Consider the following 20,263-nt stretch of genomic DNA (forward strand, 5'->3'; position numbering starts at 1 on the left):
TGTTTGAAAAATTAATTGGTCCATACTTCAAACACTGATTTTTAATAGCATACAGTATATATTGTGCTGTGTTCAGTAAAGAGTACGAACACAGTTTCAGTTCCTGTCTCTCTTTCTTTCTGAGCTCCTGAGGCAAAGACTGCGTACAGAATGTGATTTCTTTAATACACAGTTTTGTGTGTGTGTGTGTGTGTGTGTGTGTGTGTGTGTGTCTGTGTCTGTGTGTGTGTGTGTGTGTGTGTGTGTGTGTCTGTTGAGGTGAGAATGTGTTTACTTCCCAATACACTGTTTATAATTCATCAAACTTCATGTTTGGAGTTATTCATCTTTGCAGTTAGGGAATTTTCTTTCAGAACAGGTGATTGATATTAGGGGCTCCCTTGGTTCAGAAGGAGAATCTCTGGGGATTTTACACAGCAGACACGTGACACCGGGTCACGCATAAAAAGTTTTTTGCAAGTTTAAACTGGGTTAAAAACTTTATCTAACAGCATTATACATCTACACTAGTATAACTATACACTCACCTAAAGGATTATTAGGAACACCATACTAATACTGTGTTTGACCCCCTTTCACCTTCAGAACTGCCTTAATTCTGCGTGGCATTGATTCAACAAGGTGCTGAAAGCATTCTTTAGAAATGTTGGCCCATATTGATAGGATAGCATCTTGCAGTTGATGGAGATTTGTGGGATGCACATCCAGGGCACGAAGCTCCCTTTCCACCACATCCCAAAGATGCTCTATTGGGTTGAGATCTGGGCCTTCAGAACTGCCTTAATTCTACGTGGCATCGAATCAACAAGGTGCTGAAAGCATTCTTTAGAAATGTTGGCCCATATTGATAGGATAGCATCTTGCAGTTGATGGAGATTTGTGGGATGTACATCGAGGGTACGAAGCTCCCTTTCCACCACATCCCAAAGATGCTCTATTGGGTTGAGATCTGGTGACTGTGGGGGCCATTTTAGTACAGTGAACTCATTGTCATGTTCAAGAAACCGATTTGAAATGATTCAAGCTTTGTAACATGGTGCATTATCCTACTTGAAGTAGCCATCAGAGGATGGGTACATGGTGGCCATAAAGGGATGGACATGGTCAGAAACAATGCTCAACAATGCCGTGGCATTTAAACGATGCCCAGTTGGCACTAAGAGGCCTAAAGTGTGCCAAGAAAACATCTCCCACACCATTACACCAGCACCACCAGCCTGCACAGTGGTAACAAGGCATGATGGATCCATGTTCTCATTCTGTTTACGCCAAATTCTGACTCTACCATCTGAATGTCTCAACAGAAATCGAGACTCATCAGACCAGGCAAAATTTTTCCAGTCTTCAACTGTCCAATTTTGGTGTACACTTGCAAATTGCAGCCTCTTTTTTCTATTTGTAGTGGAGATGAGTGGTACCCGGTGGGGTCTTCTGCTGTTGTAGCCCATCCGCCTCAAGGTTGTGCGTGTTGTGGCTTCACAAATGCTTTGCTGCATACCTCGGTTGTAACAAGTGGTTATTTCAGTCAAAGTTGCTCTTCTATCAGCTTGAATCAGTCGGCCCATTCTCCTCTGACCTCTAGCATCAACAAGGCATTTTCGCCCACAGGACTGCCGCATACTGGATGTTTTTCCCTTTTCACACCATTCTTTGTAAACCCTAGAAATGGTTGTGTGTGAAAATCCCAGTAACTGAGCAGATTGTGAAATACTCGGACCGGCCCGTCTGGCACAAACAACCATGCCACGATCAAAATTGCTTAAATCAGCTTTCTTTCCCATTCTGACATTCAGTTTGGAGTTCAGGAGATTTTCTTGTCCAGGACCACACCCCTAAATGCATTGAAGCAACAGCCATGTGATTGGTTGATTAGATAATTGCATTATTGAGAAATTGAACAGGTGTTCCTAATAATCCTTTAGGTGAGTGTATATCATTATATATGCACCTGTTGTTTAGATATCTAGCTACAGTAGTCAAGATGCCTTTGTGTGCATCTTCTTAGGTACGTTGTCCTGTATTTCAATTCAGTGATGATGTGATAATGGTGTAAACCCACTGAGAAATGTAAAGTGGTTTATTTTTATCTTGATTTAGATGATGTACTCATCTCCAGAAACTCAAAGTCTAACTCAGTTATATGCAGAAATATCGACGCAGTTTAATAAGTGCTTCTACTGTTTGCTGTTACCTCTGACTCCTTCAAATTAGCTTTGGACGTAATCAATTCACTTTCCGTAATTCGAGTGAAAATCTCCCACAGTACCCCAGGTTCCTCTCACTCCTTTTTAAACTAACTTTAAAAAACCCTCCAGGGACAAGTTTGTTTTCTTTGTCTGTGAAAAGGCCTGCGAAAATGTATCCCGTGGGGGCCAGCAATGCTACGAGACCCTGTCACTGGAGTTCAGAGTCAACGTGAATGATTCTGGACAGGATTCTTTTTTTTTTCAGTCTGACCAGAGGAGAAGAGAGATTGTTTTTTATTTTAAAGTGGGCATAAAACATCATACATTTATTATTATTATTATTATTATTATTATTATTATTATTATTTAAGTTTTCTACATGAAGTCCATTATGATAAGATTTTATAAAGCTGATTCGCATTGTAAAAGATTAATAATTCAAATGAAAAAGTTCTGAAAATCTTAGAAGATCAATGAAAATTATATTCTTCATGATATGCAATAAATTTTTCATGCAATAAATTTCTGGCGATCACAACATTTTTCATAGTTTACCATTTGTAGCTTTATTGTAAAAGTCTTTTAAATTTCTCTATCTAATTGTGGCTCTAATAAATCCAGAGGTCCGTCAGGCATCTGCCAAAGTGACTCTTTAAGAAACACAGTGTTTGTTACGAGGTCAGAGAGCAAATGAAAGCAGGGACGAGGCGAATCCAATATTGATTGATTGTTTATGTCTGCCGTGGATGCTATAGGTCATTCTGTAGTCATTCATTTAGCCGACACATGTCATGCGTTCTTGAATTAGTTTGGGCAAATGTGGCCTTGACAGTTTCTCTGTTTGCTGCAAACCTTGAAGGGCAAATGCAAAGATACAGAACACAGGAGCGATCTGTCTGAATTTACTCCACTGAGGATAGAGTTTAATTTTTTTAACGTTTCTCTTTTAACCGCAATATTGTAATACCGCGATACTGACAAGCCAACTGCAGAGGAATGGAAGCAACTGCGATATTTGCATGTTTTCTTTTTTTTCATAAGGCTATGCCCTTCTTGTTTTAAGAGTAATCTACTGGAATAGATTCAGAAAGATCACTCCTGTGTTGAATGTTATATAAACAGGCAGTGAATGAGTGAGAGAGAGAGAGAGAGAGAGAGAGAGAGAGAGAGAGACAGAGAGAGAGAGAGAGAGAGAGAGAGAGAGAGAGAGAGAGATAGAGATTGACTGAGCGAATGCGTTACCTTCGTCTGTCTTTGAGGTCAAGTCATATATTCGTGAAAAGGTTGCCGTGTTCAAGTAAGGCAAAATATTTGTCGAATCATCCTTTTAACGTTTAGGGGTATTCCCAATGAATGGCATCAGCGCTGATCAATGATTGAATCATTGTCATTGATCTCTATAAAGTGAAGCTTCAGCTTCAGCGTTGCTTATGCGACGCATTGCTGCTCAGCTGAGCCTTGTAAAGTGTAGCTCAAAGTTAAAATAATTAACAGCCTGTTTCATTACATCTATCTTTGAATGAATCAGCTTTTTTGAACCTGTTCGTTGAATGAACGGTTTAATGACTCGCTCAAAGATAGTCCCTTGCAACAACCTAGTGGTATAACAATGAACTAACTGTTTTACATATAACAATAACCCAACAAGCTTATTGTCAGATTTATGTGGACCCTTATTTTGACATTCTCTTCTGTTTATTTCACTTCCTGTTTCAACGCTCTGTTTAGTTTTGGTTTCATTGGTTACTGAACATGTCCTCGTTATCATGCCTGCTGATCACATCGTAACACTTATTTATATAGCTATAAATAAAAGGTGATAATACCACATATCGCGCTATTGAGCCACTCAAAATTATCGCATGGGAAATTCCTTCACTGCGACAGCCCTATTTTTGACTAAAACTTTCCTTAACAAGCCTTTATCTGACCGAGTTCTTCTGTTATCTTAATCACTCATACATCTTTTGACAGTTCGATAATCTCTATTCAGTTTTCGCAAAATATTAGTTGTTTTCAGGTCTTTTGCAAGACATTGCATGCTTTTCATACTCAGAAAGATCTTTTTTTCTCCCCATATTGCTTGAGAACTGTGACTTGCTTCATGATGTGGAACAACATTTTTAAGTAGGTTTTACATTTACCTAAGTATCTGAAAAACTACTGAACAAACCTGTCTGGGATTGATACCAACAGTTATCTGCAAAGATGAGAAATAAAACAAACACTTTCTTTTGAAAAACTAAAATTTGAATGTTTATTGTACTGAAACTGTATGTACGCTGTCTAAAATGTAACTTGCATAATAATTTGGATCACAGCGTATACAAATCTACAACATAATAACTGCCCAATGATTTCCATGGTTTTATTGTTTATTTGTGTGTGGGTCAGTATGTTACGCATGGTCTTATGTGACGTACAGTATGAAGTTCATGTGACTCAACACTGATTCCAGGTCAGTCCACGACTGCATCCAACGGAGAGGTTGCCATCCAGGTGGACCTGATCTCACACCCCGGTACTGGAGAGCACAAAGTTAGCGTCAAAGGTAACAAAACTGGCATTGTTCTCTTTGCCCCTCTGATTTTATATTAATTTAAACAGTTTGTGTAATTTCACTGATAAAGCGTTTGGATTGTGAGATCCGTTTTCTGCTGCTCAATTAATGACCCGCAAAAACAACGTAATAAAACAGACTAGCTAACCAGCCCGTTGCATAAAAAAAGCATAAAAAAATGCTTTTCTAATAAAAATAAAAAAACGCTTTTCTAATCAAAACAATACCAGTGACATTGTGTTATTATGAATTTAATGTATAAATTCACATCACAAAACAGACATTATAATATTCATAATTATTCTCCATGATTTATTGTATACATTATATTAATTACACTATAGTTTATTAATCTGTAGGCTGTTTACTGTTGCCAAGCAACTTTGCACATTAATATTAAATTAAATTATCAAACATGTGGCCTGATGCGTCTATTTTCCCTATCATTTCTTGTCTGCAATTTTGCAAAAGCTTCAAACATGCCTCATCTGGTCTGATTTTAGAGTCATAATGATGTTTTATAATACAGCATCTATTTTAAAGAGCAGGTCTGGATGTTCCATGTTGGATTTCTCTTTGCAATCTTAGAGTTTAGATGACCCACTCTGGTAGTCGAGTTCAGGTTTAGTTACACAGTTCTAGAAATGGATAAGGAATACTAGTAAAACACATCAGAAAGTTTAAAGCAACAGAGGCAGATAGTATTTTCTTCCCTATTGTGACGTATATCTGAAACGTCTTCTGGAACGAGAACAAATCTAAGGCGGGACTTGATTTTGTAAATGGGGAATTGATTGGATGGTTGTGGTTTGCTCTTGGGGGATCTCCTGTGAGTGACAGGTTGTCCCACCCTCACGCCAGTAAACACATCATTAGAGGAGAGAAGAGATGTCGCTGCAAGAGGGGAGGGGAAGTTATTTTGATCAGAGTTTACAAGGCACATGAATTTAAAAAATAATGATGTGCACAGATATATCATTTATAATAAATACTGCAATATTCCATAAAAAAAATAAGTATTGTCCATTTTGATTTCATGGTGACTTCAATGTCTGTCTTACCAGTGTAGTGTTTGATGATCTAACTCGAGACCATCCTCTTCTTCTCTGCAGTTGTGGGTGTGAACAATATCAACTGGCAGACCAATGCCATGTTTCGCCCCTTCGTAGAGATCAACGCCATCGGCCCACACCTGGCTGACAAGAAACGCAAGTTTAGCACCAAAACCAAGAATAACAACTGGTCTCCAAAATTCAATGAAACATTCCAGTAGTGAGTATTCATATAATACAGGATTGGAACCTTTCTATAATTTATAACAGTTGGTGTTTACAAAAATATATAAAAAGTATGATATTTATGGAAACTATGGCAATATCATAATTTTTTTTATGTAGCAAAATATAGTACAATAAGTGCTGCCCATGTTTAGTATCACATACACTGATGTTCAAAAGTTTGGGGTTGGTAAGATTTTTTAAATGTTTTATTTTTTTAAAGAAGTCTCTTATGCTCATCAAGGATGAATTTATTTGATCACAAATACAGTAAAAACTGTAATATTGTAAAATATTACTACAATTTAAAATAACTGTTTTCAATTTGAATATCTTTTCAAATGTAATTTATTTATGTGATGTAAAGCTGGATTTTCAGCATCATTACTCCAGTCTTCAGTGTCACGGTCTTAACAGTGTTCTGCACAATAGGCTCGAATGACAGGCTGGCATCAAAGATGACTCGATTTTTAGTTTTATTTGTAACTTAAGGAAACACTATCAAAAGGGAAAGCTATAGAGCCAGCATTATGCAGTTGTTGGGGAGAGCCAAGGGGCTTGACTTAAGTTTTAGAACTATTTTAGCACAAATTAATAGACATCCATGTCTTAATCTCAGAAAATCATTTGGAAAGATTAGAAATGTCCAGATATTGAGCATAAATGCTCCCGATAAATCATTTGTAATTAAAGTGGCTAGGTTTCACAAACCACTGCTATTTTTAACTGAAAAGCAAACAAACTGTATGTGGAATTTGGTATGGCAGAAAGCAATCAAAGAGCGCTCCCTTTATAATCACTAAAAAATTGGGTAACACTTTATTTTGACGGTCCCTTTTGAACATTCTGTTGACTATAACTACATGTCAACTTATTCTAAACCTAACCCTATCAGACTACTAATACTCTACTACTAATACAACGTTACTTAGTCGACAGAATGTGTTAAAGGGACCCTTAAAAATAAAGTGAACCCAAAAACGGTCACTCATCTTAGTTCATCGCAATCTCACCAAGTTCCGTTATAATCAATAAAGCTGACTACACAATGAATCTCTTATTTGCATTGTTTAATAACAATGAAATAATTTGCAAGTGTGCAGAACTCAGAATCCACTCAATGCTCAAAATGCCAGAGTTTTTTTGTTCAATGCTAACTTAAACACCACCTTTGAAAAATGCTGGAAAAGTGGGCAGAGCCCAGTGGAGGAGGGGGGGGGGGGCGTGCACCTGAGACGCATCTCTCTGTAGGTAATGGCGTGGTTAGCTGGTACCCTTGATGTCAGAGGGTACCACAACTTCCAATAGGAAAATTCATCTGCAGTAGCCACCGTTCAACTTGAAGAAGACAGCACTCAGACGTTTTTATATACACAATATATATAGGAATTAAAACGCCTTAAACCCAAATGTCAAAAAATGTACTCGAATCAATGAACAGCATTTATGAAGCTCCATTCTTACAGATCATTAACTAAAAAAAGTTGTTTTAGTGTTTAGTTACCCTTTAAAATAAAAATCGTACATACTTCAGCTTTAACATTCTTATGGAAACTGAAACTTTATTTTTTGGTTGCTTTATTTTACAGTACATGTACTTAGAGTGTACTTACCTAAGAAAGTACTGGGCATTATAAGTTAACTACATGGGTTAAGGTTAAGTTTAGGGGTAGGTTCAGGGTTAGTACCTAGTTATTGTAATTACTATAATAGGTTTATAGTATGTACATGGGGAACAGGACTGTAAAATAAAGTGCTACTGTTTTTATGAATTGAAAGAACAGCATTTATTTGAAATAGAAATATTTGGTAAGATTATAAATGTCTTTACTGTCACTTTTGATAATTTGAATGGATCCTTGCTGAATAGAAATATTTCTTTCTTACTTACCCTGAACTTTCGATATCATCATAAAATTGTTTTTTAAGAGCTGGATGGCAATTCCATAGGGTTATATTACTGAAAGTGATATCTCAGCTACTTATAATTGGATAAAGTCATGGTTCGATATGTGATCACTACTATTCCCTCTGTAATCACATATTTCACTCAGTCATTTTGTCCTGAACTTTAACAGAAAGAAATGAATCGTACTTTTGAAAGATCACGTAGGACTCAGTATCTTAAAGGTGATGATACACAGGGCAACTTTTTGAGCAATGTTGCTGGGCAATCTTGCCGAGTGATTGTTGCTTCGGCACTTTCCCATTGAAAATGGGCAATACATTTCTATCTGGATAATTTAGACCGGTCGTGGGCCCTGTGCCTCATCTGGTTGCCCGTAGACGGCAACATTGCCCAGCAACATTGCTCAAAAAGTTGCCCTGTGTATCATCACCTAAAGAGGACTTTCACACTGGGCACGTTTGCTGCAGTCCGAGTGCGATTGTTCCTGGCGCCTGCCACGGCGTTGGTCTGGTTTCATAGTCACTTGACTATCGAACCCTGGTGCATTTGCATTCATCTTACATCATCACAAGCGTGCACGGTGCATGATAAAAAACAGAATACACAGTAGAGACTTGGGTATACTGTATGTCCGTCGCATGAAGGTGGCTTTCTGCTGCTTGCAGAGGAGACAGCGGATTGCAAGCCATTCATTTGCCATTCTGATTGTGCAATTGCTTTCACATTCAGTTCCACATTTTCAAACTAAACCTAATAAAAGATGTTGTATTTTATATGGAGCTCATGGAGCAGACACATTCTTTTCACTTTGTCTTGGTAACCCTCCTGTTATGGGCCCCTTTTTCTTGTTAAATAAATTAATCATGTCTGACTGTAAATAGAGCATTATACATCAGCAATTGTCTCATCTACTTCTTGTTTTTTCACCGGTGGCATTGACTTATCGGCTTTGAGCTGCACAAATACACTTGAACAACAGCACAGCAATCAACCCTTCACATGAAGATTTACTTCTGACAGTCTCATTTTAGGTCTAAAAGACCCTTGTGGAAGAAAAGATAATTAAGAAAGGCTTTCCAGAACAGTTGGCTCAAAAGAAAGACTTGCATTTGGCGTTTCAATGTTATTCAAAGCCGATGTAAAACATGATGGAAACCCCGCACAAACTCAAAGACACTGAATTAACCTCTCACTTAGAGCGCACATAACAAAACATGAAATCAAAGCCAATCTTTGGATATTAAGGGCCTTTTAGCCTAATGGAGTGTGGAATGTGTGGAATCATAAAAAAAGCTACTGTGTGGCTCTTTTCACTCTGTCAGTGTGATTTCTGTGTCTGATAGATGCTAAACATTAAGCCGATAAAAAAGGCTGACCTGGTTGCTGTGTACTACTGTCAAGGGTGCTTTACAGACTCATCAGATCCAAGACATACCTGCATAGAAGACATTTACATTCATGTATTGGACAAACTTTCTTTTCTTTTTTTTTTGCTTGCTGATGTTGACAGTCATCTCAGGCTTTCTGAAAACTAATGACGTGAATGAAGCACTATGCAAAGGTTTTCAGTTACTTATGTCATTGTAGAGAAGCTCTATTCACAGTCAGCCATGAATCTGAAAGCTAAAGTGGTCAATTATAGGTGGGGTTACCGTTCATTTCAAATTCATTCATCGTTAAAATGTTTGGAATCTCATTTCCGTCAATCAATGGGGGGGAAAGAGTTAATATAATAATAATAATTTATTTATAATGAAATAATGAAAATATTTTTCCTCACCCAAATAAAAAAATCGAATTAACACTAATGCACTTATAAAGGAAGTCTATGAGGCAAGACATTCTGGAGAAATTAAATGTGAAGCTTGCATTTTTGTTGAGATCATATACAGTATGTTTATTGATTATAGTTTTTGGACTACTTGTCCTAAAACTACTTGGCAGTATTATTGAGCATTATACAAAAGTTACAGGTTTACCAACTTGTCATGTGGCGATGGCAGGAGTTGAAATATTGGATGTAACAAGTAAGCAATACATATCAGTAACACTTTACAATAAGGTCTCATTTGTTGACATTAGCTACATTAGTTAACATGAACTAACAATCAGCAATATATTTTAACTGAATGTATTATCCTTTCTTAATGTTCGTTAATACAAATGTATGTATTAATTGTTTGTTCATGTTAGTTCAGAGTGTATTACCTAATGTTAACAGATACAAATTTTGATTTAATATTTTAAAAAATGTAACATTCTACAGACTTACCAAAATGCGGTAGAAGTGTTGTTCATTGTTAGTTTCCAATGGCTTACAATGACTTCCATTGGAAATGCATTGTCCAGGGCCGGATTAATGCACAGGTATCCTAAGCATGTTTGCCTATGCTCTCACATCCAGGGGGGCCTCAATTACAATGAGGCGAAATAATGGTCTGTGTGTTTTTTTAAATATTTATGTGAAGGCCAAGTATAGTAACCCATACTCTGAACTTGTCCTCTGCCCATCCAAGTTAGTGCACACACACATTAGGAGTAGTAATGAACACACACACACACACACACTGCAAACTGTGGACACACACCCAGAGTAGTGGGCAGCCATTTTGCTGTGGTGCCCTAGGAGCGATTGGGGGTTTGGTGCCTTGCTCAAGGGCACCTCAGTTGTTTCCTGCCAGTGTTGAGAATTGAACCCGCTTCCTTCGGGTTACCAGTCTGACTCATTAACCATTAGGTCACGACTACCACCCTAAACCAATGAAAAGTATTGAAAAGATTTTATTACTAAACCTTGTAATTCCATTGGATCATCAAACGCATTACTCAACCTCACCTCTATCGTAAATGAAGTGGCACACACATTTTAGAGCAGTGGTTCTCAAACCCCCCCCCCCCAACCTTTAAAAAAAAATTAAAATGGGCCGCCCCCATTCAATTTTGTTTTTTTACAAATTAAAGATGATTTACTTAAAATTGAAAATTGCACCAGCACCAGCAATTATTTCATCTTCACTGTGTATACCTGACACGAGCGAACAAACATGACAGAATACAATAAAACCCATTATAATCAGTGATTTGTTTACATTGGATGCAGTGCGATGCCACGACAAACCCCGACAATAAACTGATGCCCTGTTCTATTATTTATGACATACTCCAAGCGCTCACGCTATTTCTGACTCTAAGGACAAATGGATTTGCAACTGTTACTTTGTCGCGTCCAGTATAGACCGCTTTTAGCTCTTGCACCCCATAACAGTTACATCCAGTGTAAACACGGGATCTGTGTTGCTCTTGAAACATTGAAAAATGTTTAAAAATAACAATGAGAAAGAAAAATAGATCAGCACATAATTTTTATAAACAAAAAAAAAACTGAGCTCTTTTGATGGCTACCTCAGAAGCTCAGCTTTTTGTATGCCCCACACTTTGAGAACCACTGTTTTAGATTGTCTCTGCTTGTTTGAAATGCTAGGGTAAATAAAGAACTGCTTGTTTGAATAAGTACAGTGTTTTCTTTACTAAAGATGAGAAACACTACATACTGTATATAAAGGCTAAGGAGCGGAGAAGAGCGTCTTTGTTGTTGAGTCATAGCCAATATTGTCTTCTTTGTTGTTGAGTCATAGCCAATACTGTCTTAAATAGCCATAGCAGTTCATCTTTAATGGGGGGACACAATTATTTATTTTTCCCATGTCATAATATAAGATAAATCCGGCCCTGATTGTGTGTACACTTTTTAGTTTTTTTACAAACCGAGGGATGAGATGAATTGTAATTGACAGCATGCTGCAGTCAGTTAACACCCGTAACGTGTGTATAATACATTGATGTGTATTGATATAAATGTTCTTTTACCTTCTCCGTCCAGCGTGCTGAGTAACGAACATGGCCCAGAGGCCTACGAGCTTCACATCTCTGTGAAAGACTACTGCTTCGCCCGAGAGGACCGAATCATCGGTTTGACGGTCCTGCAGCTCAGAGAACTGGCCGAAAAGGGCAGCCTGAATGCCTGCTATCCACTCGTCAGGAGCGTAACAATGGACGATACAGGTCTGACCATCATGAGAATACTCTCGCAAAGGACCAACGATGAAGTGGCCAAAGAGTTCGTACGTCTCAAATCAGACATGCGGTCAGCCGAGGAAGTATCGTAAAGAACCGGTGGAAAGAAAAAAAAGAGCGGGAGGGATATCGCAACGCAAGACGGTGGTGTTTGTTTTTGTGCATGTGTGTAAAACATCTGTTGGAATGTTCATTTTAAACTACAAGTACCTACAAAAGTGTTTACCTTCCGTATGCTCTCTATCAAATATTATATTCAACAAAGTTATGTTCAAGAGACGTTGAATACAGTTTTGTATGACGATTAGTCTTTTTGAACAGATCCTGTATTTGTTCAGATAAAGTGCCAAACATGATGAGTTTAAAAAAAACAAATGAAAAAAACAAACAAAAAAAAACACATTAATTATTGGTGAAGTTGGTATCTTTCTAAATTTGCTCGATTCTTTTGTCCGGTGTAGATCATCCTCTCTTTAAGTGTGTAACAGTTTTGTTCGTCTTTTCATTCTCACACCATTTATTGTAGTTTGTTTGTTTGTTTTTTGCATTTTTGGTAACACACCCTTTCTCACACAGCACTGGTGGTGCATGTCTCGTTTTCTTGGTGACGTCTCTCCCATGTGTTCGCAGTAACTGTGGGCATCGGCTCGGACCCTCTCCCCTCCAACGTTTTGTATTTTGAGCCGACTTTAAAAAGAGACCATTTTTTAAAAATGGCGATGACTGCTACGAATCTCTTCATACGTGTTTGTAATTTTATAGTCGTTGACAACAATGAAAACCACCTTGAGTGCTGTCGGTCAAGGCAGAAGGGGTGGGATGTTATTTTCTTTTTTTTCGTAGGTTTAGTTCCTGTATGTTTTTTTTTTTTTTTTTTTTTTTTACACCATAGGCTTTCAGCCTTTCTGAATTATCACTGTGAACATGGGCTCTGAAAGGCAAGCTTACATCACATTTGTTGACTGTTTGATATCATCTTTTTATTTTTTGAAACAACTTTGATTCTAAAAAAAAAACTGCCAAAGTTACATGAAAATATTCATACAAAAGCAATCCATGATCTGTATGAAAATCAGTATATACTATGTACACGTGCTACATACTGTACATGAATCATGTTTATAGTATTGCTGAATCATATCTGATTGTGTTTATGGGCCGGGTTCTGAGTTTTTCAGGATGATTTCTGTGAAGTTGTTTTATCTGGTATGAATGTGGTAAATGTTGCTTTACAAGAAGAGTCATATCGATCGCTGTCATCTCATTTATTTTGGTTTACAGAGGAAAAAGTTTAACATTTGGTATTTATGCAACATTCCTATGTATTGCACTGATGGCAAATTGTATGTCATGTAAATATATTTAGTGAGAAATTGTAATTAAGGTCTCATTGTTTTACCTTTTTAAGGAAAGCAGCTTTTCAACTCACTCAATTATTATCATCATGGTTTATCATTGAACATTCAGAGTTAACAGAGGAAGTTGTGGGCTGAGTTTCACAGAAACATGCCCTAGGCATCCCTGATATAAAAGGTACACTATGTAACGTCTACGGTTACGTATGTAACCCTCGTTCCCTGAGTAGGGAACGGAGACGTTACGTCGGATGACGACGAATGGGGTTTCGCTTAGAAAGCCTATCAACTTCGAGTATTACAAAACGAGCCAATGGCAAGAAAATGCCATGGGTCTGCGGAATTTGCATGGCGTAACTCCGCCCCACCTCGTGGGTATAAAAGGAGGACGCCGGCAGCAAGCAGATATGTTTCTTCGCTGAGGAGCCAAGACTGAGCTCAGGCGATCCCCGCGGTACAGCGGAAAGTGGCAGGCAGACGTAACGTCTCCGTTCCCTACTCAGGGAACGAGGGTTACATACGTAACCGTAGACGTTCCCTTTCGTTGTCACTCCGAGTTACGTCGGATGACGACGAATGGGGTTACCAGTCTAATCACGCCACCTTCTCAGCTGTCTTCCAGTGCCCTGCGTAAATCGAGATCCCTGTCAGCCTGGACAAAGGACTCCATTTATCACAGGAATACCAAGGTACACTGGGAAGCATATCCCAAGCTTAGGGGAAGTATGCAATTAATGCCAGCCCGGAGGGGGGGGGACTTAGAGAATACACATATGACCCGAAGGAGACATATGGAAAACACTGGGGTGTCCAGCCGCAGGTGGAATATTTCAACCCCAGGGGTGGCAAGGTGGCTTGCCAAGGGAAAGACACACGCTCAGAGAGGCTTACAGTGGAAATACACATGTGGGGGTCGCTCAGAGGAGGGACCATGCACACGGGAGGCACCTAGCCGACGCGCAGGCAATAGACACTGGCGCCGACGTCAGGAGTGCTGGAGGAGCTCAGGGCTTTCGGAGAAGCTCACCTGAGGAAAATATCGCACGTATCCAGTCCGTGGAGTGGAATGGCGAGCAAGCGAAGACACCTGAGCGGGTCCGGTACTAGCTGGTTGAAGCGAGTACACGAGAGGACACAGGCTCCACTCGGAGATTATAGAATCTGGCGAATGTGTTAGGTGTCGCCCAGCCTGCAGCTCTGCAGATGTCTGTTAGCGAGGCGCCATGCGCTAGAGCCCAAGAGGACGCCACACTCCGGGTGGAGTGGGCAGTCACAGCAAGGGGGCACGGTCGACCTTGCTGCTGGTAAGCCAAAGCAATGGTGTCCACTATCCAGTGAGACAACCTTTGCTTGGAGAGAGCCTTTCCCTTCAGCTTCCCACCATAACAGACAAAGAGCTGGTCTGAGGTCCTGAAACACTGCGTTCTGTCTACATAGGCGCGGAGAGCGCGTACTGGACAGAGCAGTGCCAAGGCTGGGTCTGCCTCCTCCGAGGGCAGCGCTTGCAGGTTCACCACCTGGTCCCGAAAGGGAGTGGTAGGAACCTTGGGCACGTATCCAGGCCGGGGTCTCAGGATCACGTGAGAGGAAGCCGGCCCAAATTCCAGGCACGCTTCGTCAACGGAGAATGCGTGCAGGTCCCCAACCCTCTTGATGGAGGCCAGTGCAACCAGGAGCGCTGTCTTCATAGACAGGAACTTAAGCTCGACTGATTGCAGGGGCTCAAAGGGAGCACTCTTCAGGGCAGTTAGAACCACTGAGAGGTCCCAAGAGGGAACGAGAGGAGGACGAGGAGGATTTAGTCTCCTCGCTCCTCTCAGGAACCTGATGACCAGGACGTGCTTCCCCACCGACTTACCTTCGATGAGGTCATGATGTGCGGCAATGGCGGCAACATAGACCTTCAGGGTGGAGGGAGACAGCCTTCGCTCCAGCCCCTGTTGAAGGAAGGAAAGCACAACACTGATCGAGCATCTCCGGGGGTCTTCTCGGTGAGAAGAGAACCAGTTGACGAACAGGTTCCACTTCAACGCATAGACGTGTCTCGTGGACGACGCTCTAGCGGAAGTGATGGTAGCCACCACCGCTGGTGGTAGGGTACTCAAACCTGCCTCGTCCCATCCAGGAGCCACACGTGGAGGTTCCAAAGATCGGGACGAGGGTGCCATAGGGTGCCCCGTCCCTGAGAAAGAAGGTTCTTCCTCAGAGGGATCGGCCAGGGAGGTGCTGTCGCGAGGAGTACTAGTTCGGGGAACCAGGTCCGGTTGGGCCAGTAAGGGAAAACCAGAATGACCTGCTCCTCGTCCTCCCTGACCTTGCGCAAAGTGTGCGCAAGAAGGCTCACTGGGGGAAACGCATACTTGCGGCCCTGTGGCCAGCTGTGCGCCAGAGCATCCGTGCCGAGCGTGCCCTCGGTCAGGGAATAGAACTGGGCGCAATGGGTCGAGTCGTGAGAGGCAAACAGATCTATCTGCGCGTCCCCGAACTGGTCCCAAATCAGCTGAACCGACTGGGGATGGAGTCGCCATTCTCCAGGGAGGGGCTGAAGCCGTGAGAGCTCGTCAGCTGCACAGTTCAGCGCTCCGGGAATGAAGATGGCTCGAAGCGACCTCAGATGCTTCTGACTCCATAAGAGGAGGTGGCGAGCGAGTTGTGACATACGGCGGGAGCGTAGACCACCTTGATGGTTGATGTACGCTACAGTGGCGGTATTGTCTGAACGGACTAGTACGTGTTGACCCCAGAGCAACGCCCGGAAGCGGTGCAGGGCAAGGCGTACTGCCAACAACTCGAGGCAATTGACATGCCACAGCCGCTGGGGTCATGTCCAGGAGCCCGCAGCAGCATGTCCATTGCACATGGCGCCCCAGCCCGTGGTGGAGGCATCTGTTGAGACAACAACATGCCGGGAAGCTCGTGCCAGGGGGACACCGGCCCTGAGAAAACCGAGGTTCGCCCACGGGGTGCAGAACTGACGGCAGGTCGGAGTAACTGGTACTCGGAACGTGCCGTGTTGCCATGCCCACCTCGGGACTCGGTCGCGAAGCCAAAGCTGAAGCGGTCTCATATGAAGCAATCCGAGCGGCGTGACCGCGGCTGCAGATGCCATATGCCCCAGGAGCCTCTGAAAAAGTTTCAGTGGAACCGCACTCTTGCCCTCGAATTGTCTTAGGCAAGTCAGCAGTGACTGCGCGCGCTCGCTCGTAAGCTGCGCGGACATGGCGACCGAGTCGATGTCCATACCGAGAAAAGAGATCCTCTGCACGGGGCAAAGTTTGCTCTTCTCCCAGTTGACCCGAAGGCCCAGACGGGCTAGGTGCCGAAGCACTAGGTCCCTGTGTTCGCAACCCTGATCTCGAGAGTGAGCTAGGATCAGCCAGTCGTCGATATAACTCAGGATGCGAACCCCTTGTTCTCGAAGGGGAACAAGGGCCGCCTCGACGACCTTCGTGAAGATGCGAGGAGACAGGGCTAGCCCGAAAGGGAGAACCGCGTACTGGTATGCCTGCCCCTCGAAAGCAAACCGGAGGAACGGTCTGTGTCGAGGAAGAATGGAGACATGAAAGTAGGCGTCCTTCAGGTCGATCGCTGCAAACCAATCCTGGGGCCGTATGCATTCGAAAACGCGTTTGGCGGTGAGCATCTTGAACGGCATCCTGTGAAGGGAGCGGTTCAGCACGCGCAAGTCCAGGATTGGCCGTAACCCCCCGGTTTTCTTGGGGACAATGAAGTAGGGGCTGTAGAAGCCGGACCTCATCTCGGCTGGAGGGACAGTCTCGATTGCACCCTTCGCCAGCAGGGTGGCAATTAGAGGGCTGCATTGGGATTGAGTCCCGCCGGGTCCCGCGGGACCCAACGCAAATCTCGCGGGAGCGGGCGGTTTGAACTTTGCTGCGGGCGGGAATGGGCGGGCAAAAAAAAACCCTGCGGGATCGGGAGGTTGCCTAACGACATGATGGAGATGTCAATGATGTGGAAAAGAACCTCAAACTGGGTATTTACAGCACAAAACCTGAGCAAGGCAAGTCTGACATTTACTATTCATCTTCCTGATCAGTGCATCAGAATACATGCAGGCCAGGGAAACGAAACCAACAAACCCATGAATCTCTTTAATAATAGCAATACAAATACGCGTTTTTTTCCTGCGGGACGGGAGAAGACACAGAGTCAGTGCATCTCTATTATTGTGCGGGAATAAATTCTCCGAGTTTTGCGGGAGCGGGCGGGAGTGGACATACATATTGCGGGAGCGGGCGGGAGTGTAACACATACGTTGCGGGAGCGGGCGGTAATGGTCAGAAATTCGGCGGGCGCGGGCGGGAGCGGGATGAAGAAAACAGTCCCGCGCAGGACTCTAGTGGCAATCTCTGCTCTCATGATAGGGGCAGTGCCACCGACCAAAGTGGAGCGGACTCCCCTGAAGCGGGGAGGAGACCGTGCGAACTGAATCGCATAGCCGAGCCTGACGGTACGCGCGATCCAGTGGGACAGACGGGGAAGCTCTAGCCAGGCTCCCAGGAACTGAACCAACGGGATCATGCGAGCCACAGGCGTCCCCCCGGAGGGGCAGCGAAGCGGAGTAACTGGCCCAGATGTGGACGGCATAGCGGCCCGGAGAGGGGGCACAGTTAGCAACCGCGCCCTGGCAGAGGGGGCCAGGGGAGGACCAGGCTGGTCGTCCCGCGGGGGCCTGCTCTGCCAGTGGTCTGGCGACAGAGGGGGACAGGGGCGAAGCGGTCCGTGGACGGCACGCCGTGTCAACCGCCTCTGGGACAGAGGGGGGCGAGGAGAGCACGGCTTGTGGGCGGCGCTCTGTGTCGCCCGAGAACTCTGTGAGCTCAGGGAAGAGGGGATTGTTTCTGACTTTAACCACATTAGGGTGCTGCCCACCCGTGGGTGAGCAGCGGGGAGTGGAGAACAAAAGATTCTCCCCCGGTGGAGGTCCTGCTACCACCTCCTGCGAAACAACCATCATCCCTGAGCAGCCCGTCTCAGGAGCGCCGCTTGGCCCGGCGTTTAGCGGGGGGCGGGGCAGGAGAGGGCTGTGGCGCCTTCTTACGGCTTCCTCCGCGACCGGCCCTGGGTGGAGGCTGCTGCGTTGTCCGGGCGGGAGGGGCGGGAGCCGCAGGAGGGCGCCCTCGGCGGGAAACAGGTCGAGGCGTCTGCCCGGCCGGCAAGGTGGAGGCAGCAGCGGGCCGGCGGGGCAGAATGTGTCTGATGGCCTCGGTCTGTTTCTGGGCAGTTGAAAACTGTTGGGCAAAGTCTTCAACTGCACCGCCGAAGAGGCCGGCCTGGGACAAGGGGGCGTTAAGCAGACGGGTCCGCTCAGCGTCCCGCATGTCAGCCAGGTTCAGCCACAGATGTCGCTCCTGGACCACAGCTGTGGACATCACCAAACCCAGGGAGCGCGCGGTAACCTTCGTCGCCCGGAGAGCAAGGTCGGTCGCGGCGCGCAGCTCATCAAAGAGCCCTGGGTTTGTCCTACCCTCGTGCATGTCTCTGAGCATCTGGGCCTGGTAGACCTGCAGAGTGGCCATAGCATGCAGTGAAGCAGCCGCCTGTCCCGCCGCTCTGTAAGACTTCGCCACCAGGGTCGACGAAAATCTACAGGCTTTGGATGGGTGCTTAGGCTCGCCCCGAGAAGAAGCACTCTGAGGACATAGTTGCATGGCAACAGAGCGTTCAACCGGGGGAAGCCCAGTGTACCCACGGGCAGCTGCCTCATCGAGGGGAGGAAAGGCGGATGAGACCAGCGAGCGGTCCCGAGAAGACAGGGGGGTCTTCCAGGACTTCGAGATCTCATCATGCACATCCGGGAAGAAAGGTATTGGGGTTTGCCGAGGACGAGGGTCGGCGGCCTTACCCAAAAACCAATCGTCCAGCCGCGAGCGCTCAGGACAGGGTGGAGGCCTCCACTCAAGTCCGATGCTCGCGGCTGCCCGGGAAAGCATGGGCGTCATCTCCGGATCAGACTCGAGCACAGCCGTATGCACACCGGAAGGTGGCAGCTGTGACGAGCCCTCACTTCCAGAAGAGTCAAACCCGCCTAGTGATGCTGCAACAGACATGGCATCTTCCTCTGTAGCTTCAACTGAAGCACGCGGGCCACCAGAGGGTAGACCCGCGGGAATCAGCAGTTCACTAGCGGGCACCGTCATTGAAGAGGGGGGCTGGGGTCGCGGACACATAGTCGGCGCCTTGTTCCAGACCGTAACCCTCAGGTCACCCTGGCCACCAGCCGCAGGACGGGGGGTGGATGAGGGGACTCTCACTCTTGCGAGTTCACGGAGTCTCGACCGTAATGACGCGATGGTCATGTTCCCACAGAGAGAACATGAGTCATCCACGAGCGCTGCTCTAGCATGATCAATGCCCAAACATACTATGCAACGCTCGTGCCCATCAGAGTCCAATACCAATCTGCCGCAACCAGAAGTACACGGGCGAGACATCTTTAAAAAGACGTGCCACGTGTTAGCTCTTTTTAATTGAGAGAAAACTCAAGTGTTGAAGCACCCGGGGAGAAACGCACCGACTGGCAGACCACTGCAACAGATCAGCAGGAAGCACGCTCTCGCCGTAGATCGCCGTCACACCAACACTCGAGGTACTCGTTTGTAAAGCTGACAATTCAGAGATGGCTTGTGGAGAGAAGAATACACTTGGCTCCGAAGCGAAAACATATCTGCTTGCTGCCGGCGTCCTCCTTTTATACCCACGAGGTGGGGCGGAGTTACGCCATGCAAATTCCGCAGACCCATGGCATTTCCTTGCCATTGGCTCGTTTTGTAATACTCGAAGTTGATAGGCTTTCTAAGCGAAACCCCATTCGTCGTCATCCGACGTAACTCGGAGTGACAACGAAAGGGAACTTTTTTTCTGTTCGGAATTAACAAAAT

At 44.4% G+C, this 20,263-nt stretch overlaps 1 protein-coding gene across 2 annotated transcripts in view; it reads left to right on the forward strand.

Moving 5' to 3' along the window:
- The window catches only part of unc13c (unc-13 homolog C (C. elegans)), a 265,168-nt gene extending 251,783 nt beyond the window's left edge, over nt 1–13,385 (forward strand). For both annotated transcript variants that reach the window (XM_077193956.1, XM_077193957.1), the window contains 3 exons: nt 4,645–4,737; nt 5,859–6,018; nt 11,813–13,385. In XM_077193956.1, coding sequence (XP_077050071.1) covers nt 4,645–4,737; nt 5,859–6,018; nt 11,813–12,098 — 539 coding nt within the window. In that variant the 3' untranslated portion in view covers nt 12,099–13,385. The remainder of the gene's footprint in view (nt 1–4,644; nt 4,738–5,858; nt 6,019–11,812) is intronic.
- The last annotated feature ends 6,878 nt before the right edge of the window (nt 13,386–20,263 follow it).

This window comes from Siphateles boraxobius, unplaced genomic scaffold, assembly GCF_051911475.1.
Source record: "Siphateles boraxobius isolate OS27281-9 unplaced genomic scaffold, OSU_SipBor_1 31, whole genome shotgun sequence".
Lineage (NCBI taxonomy): Eukaryota > Metazoa > Chordata > Actinopteri > Cypriniformes > Leuciscidae > Siphateles > Siphateles boraxobius.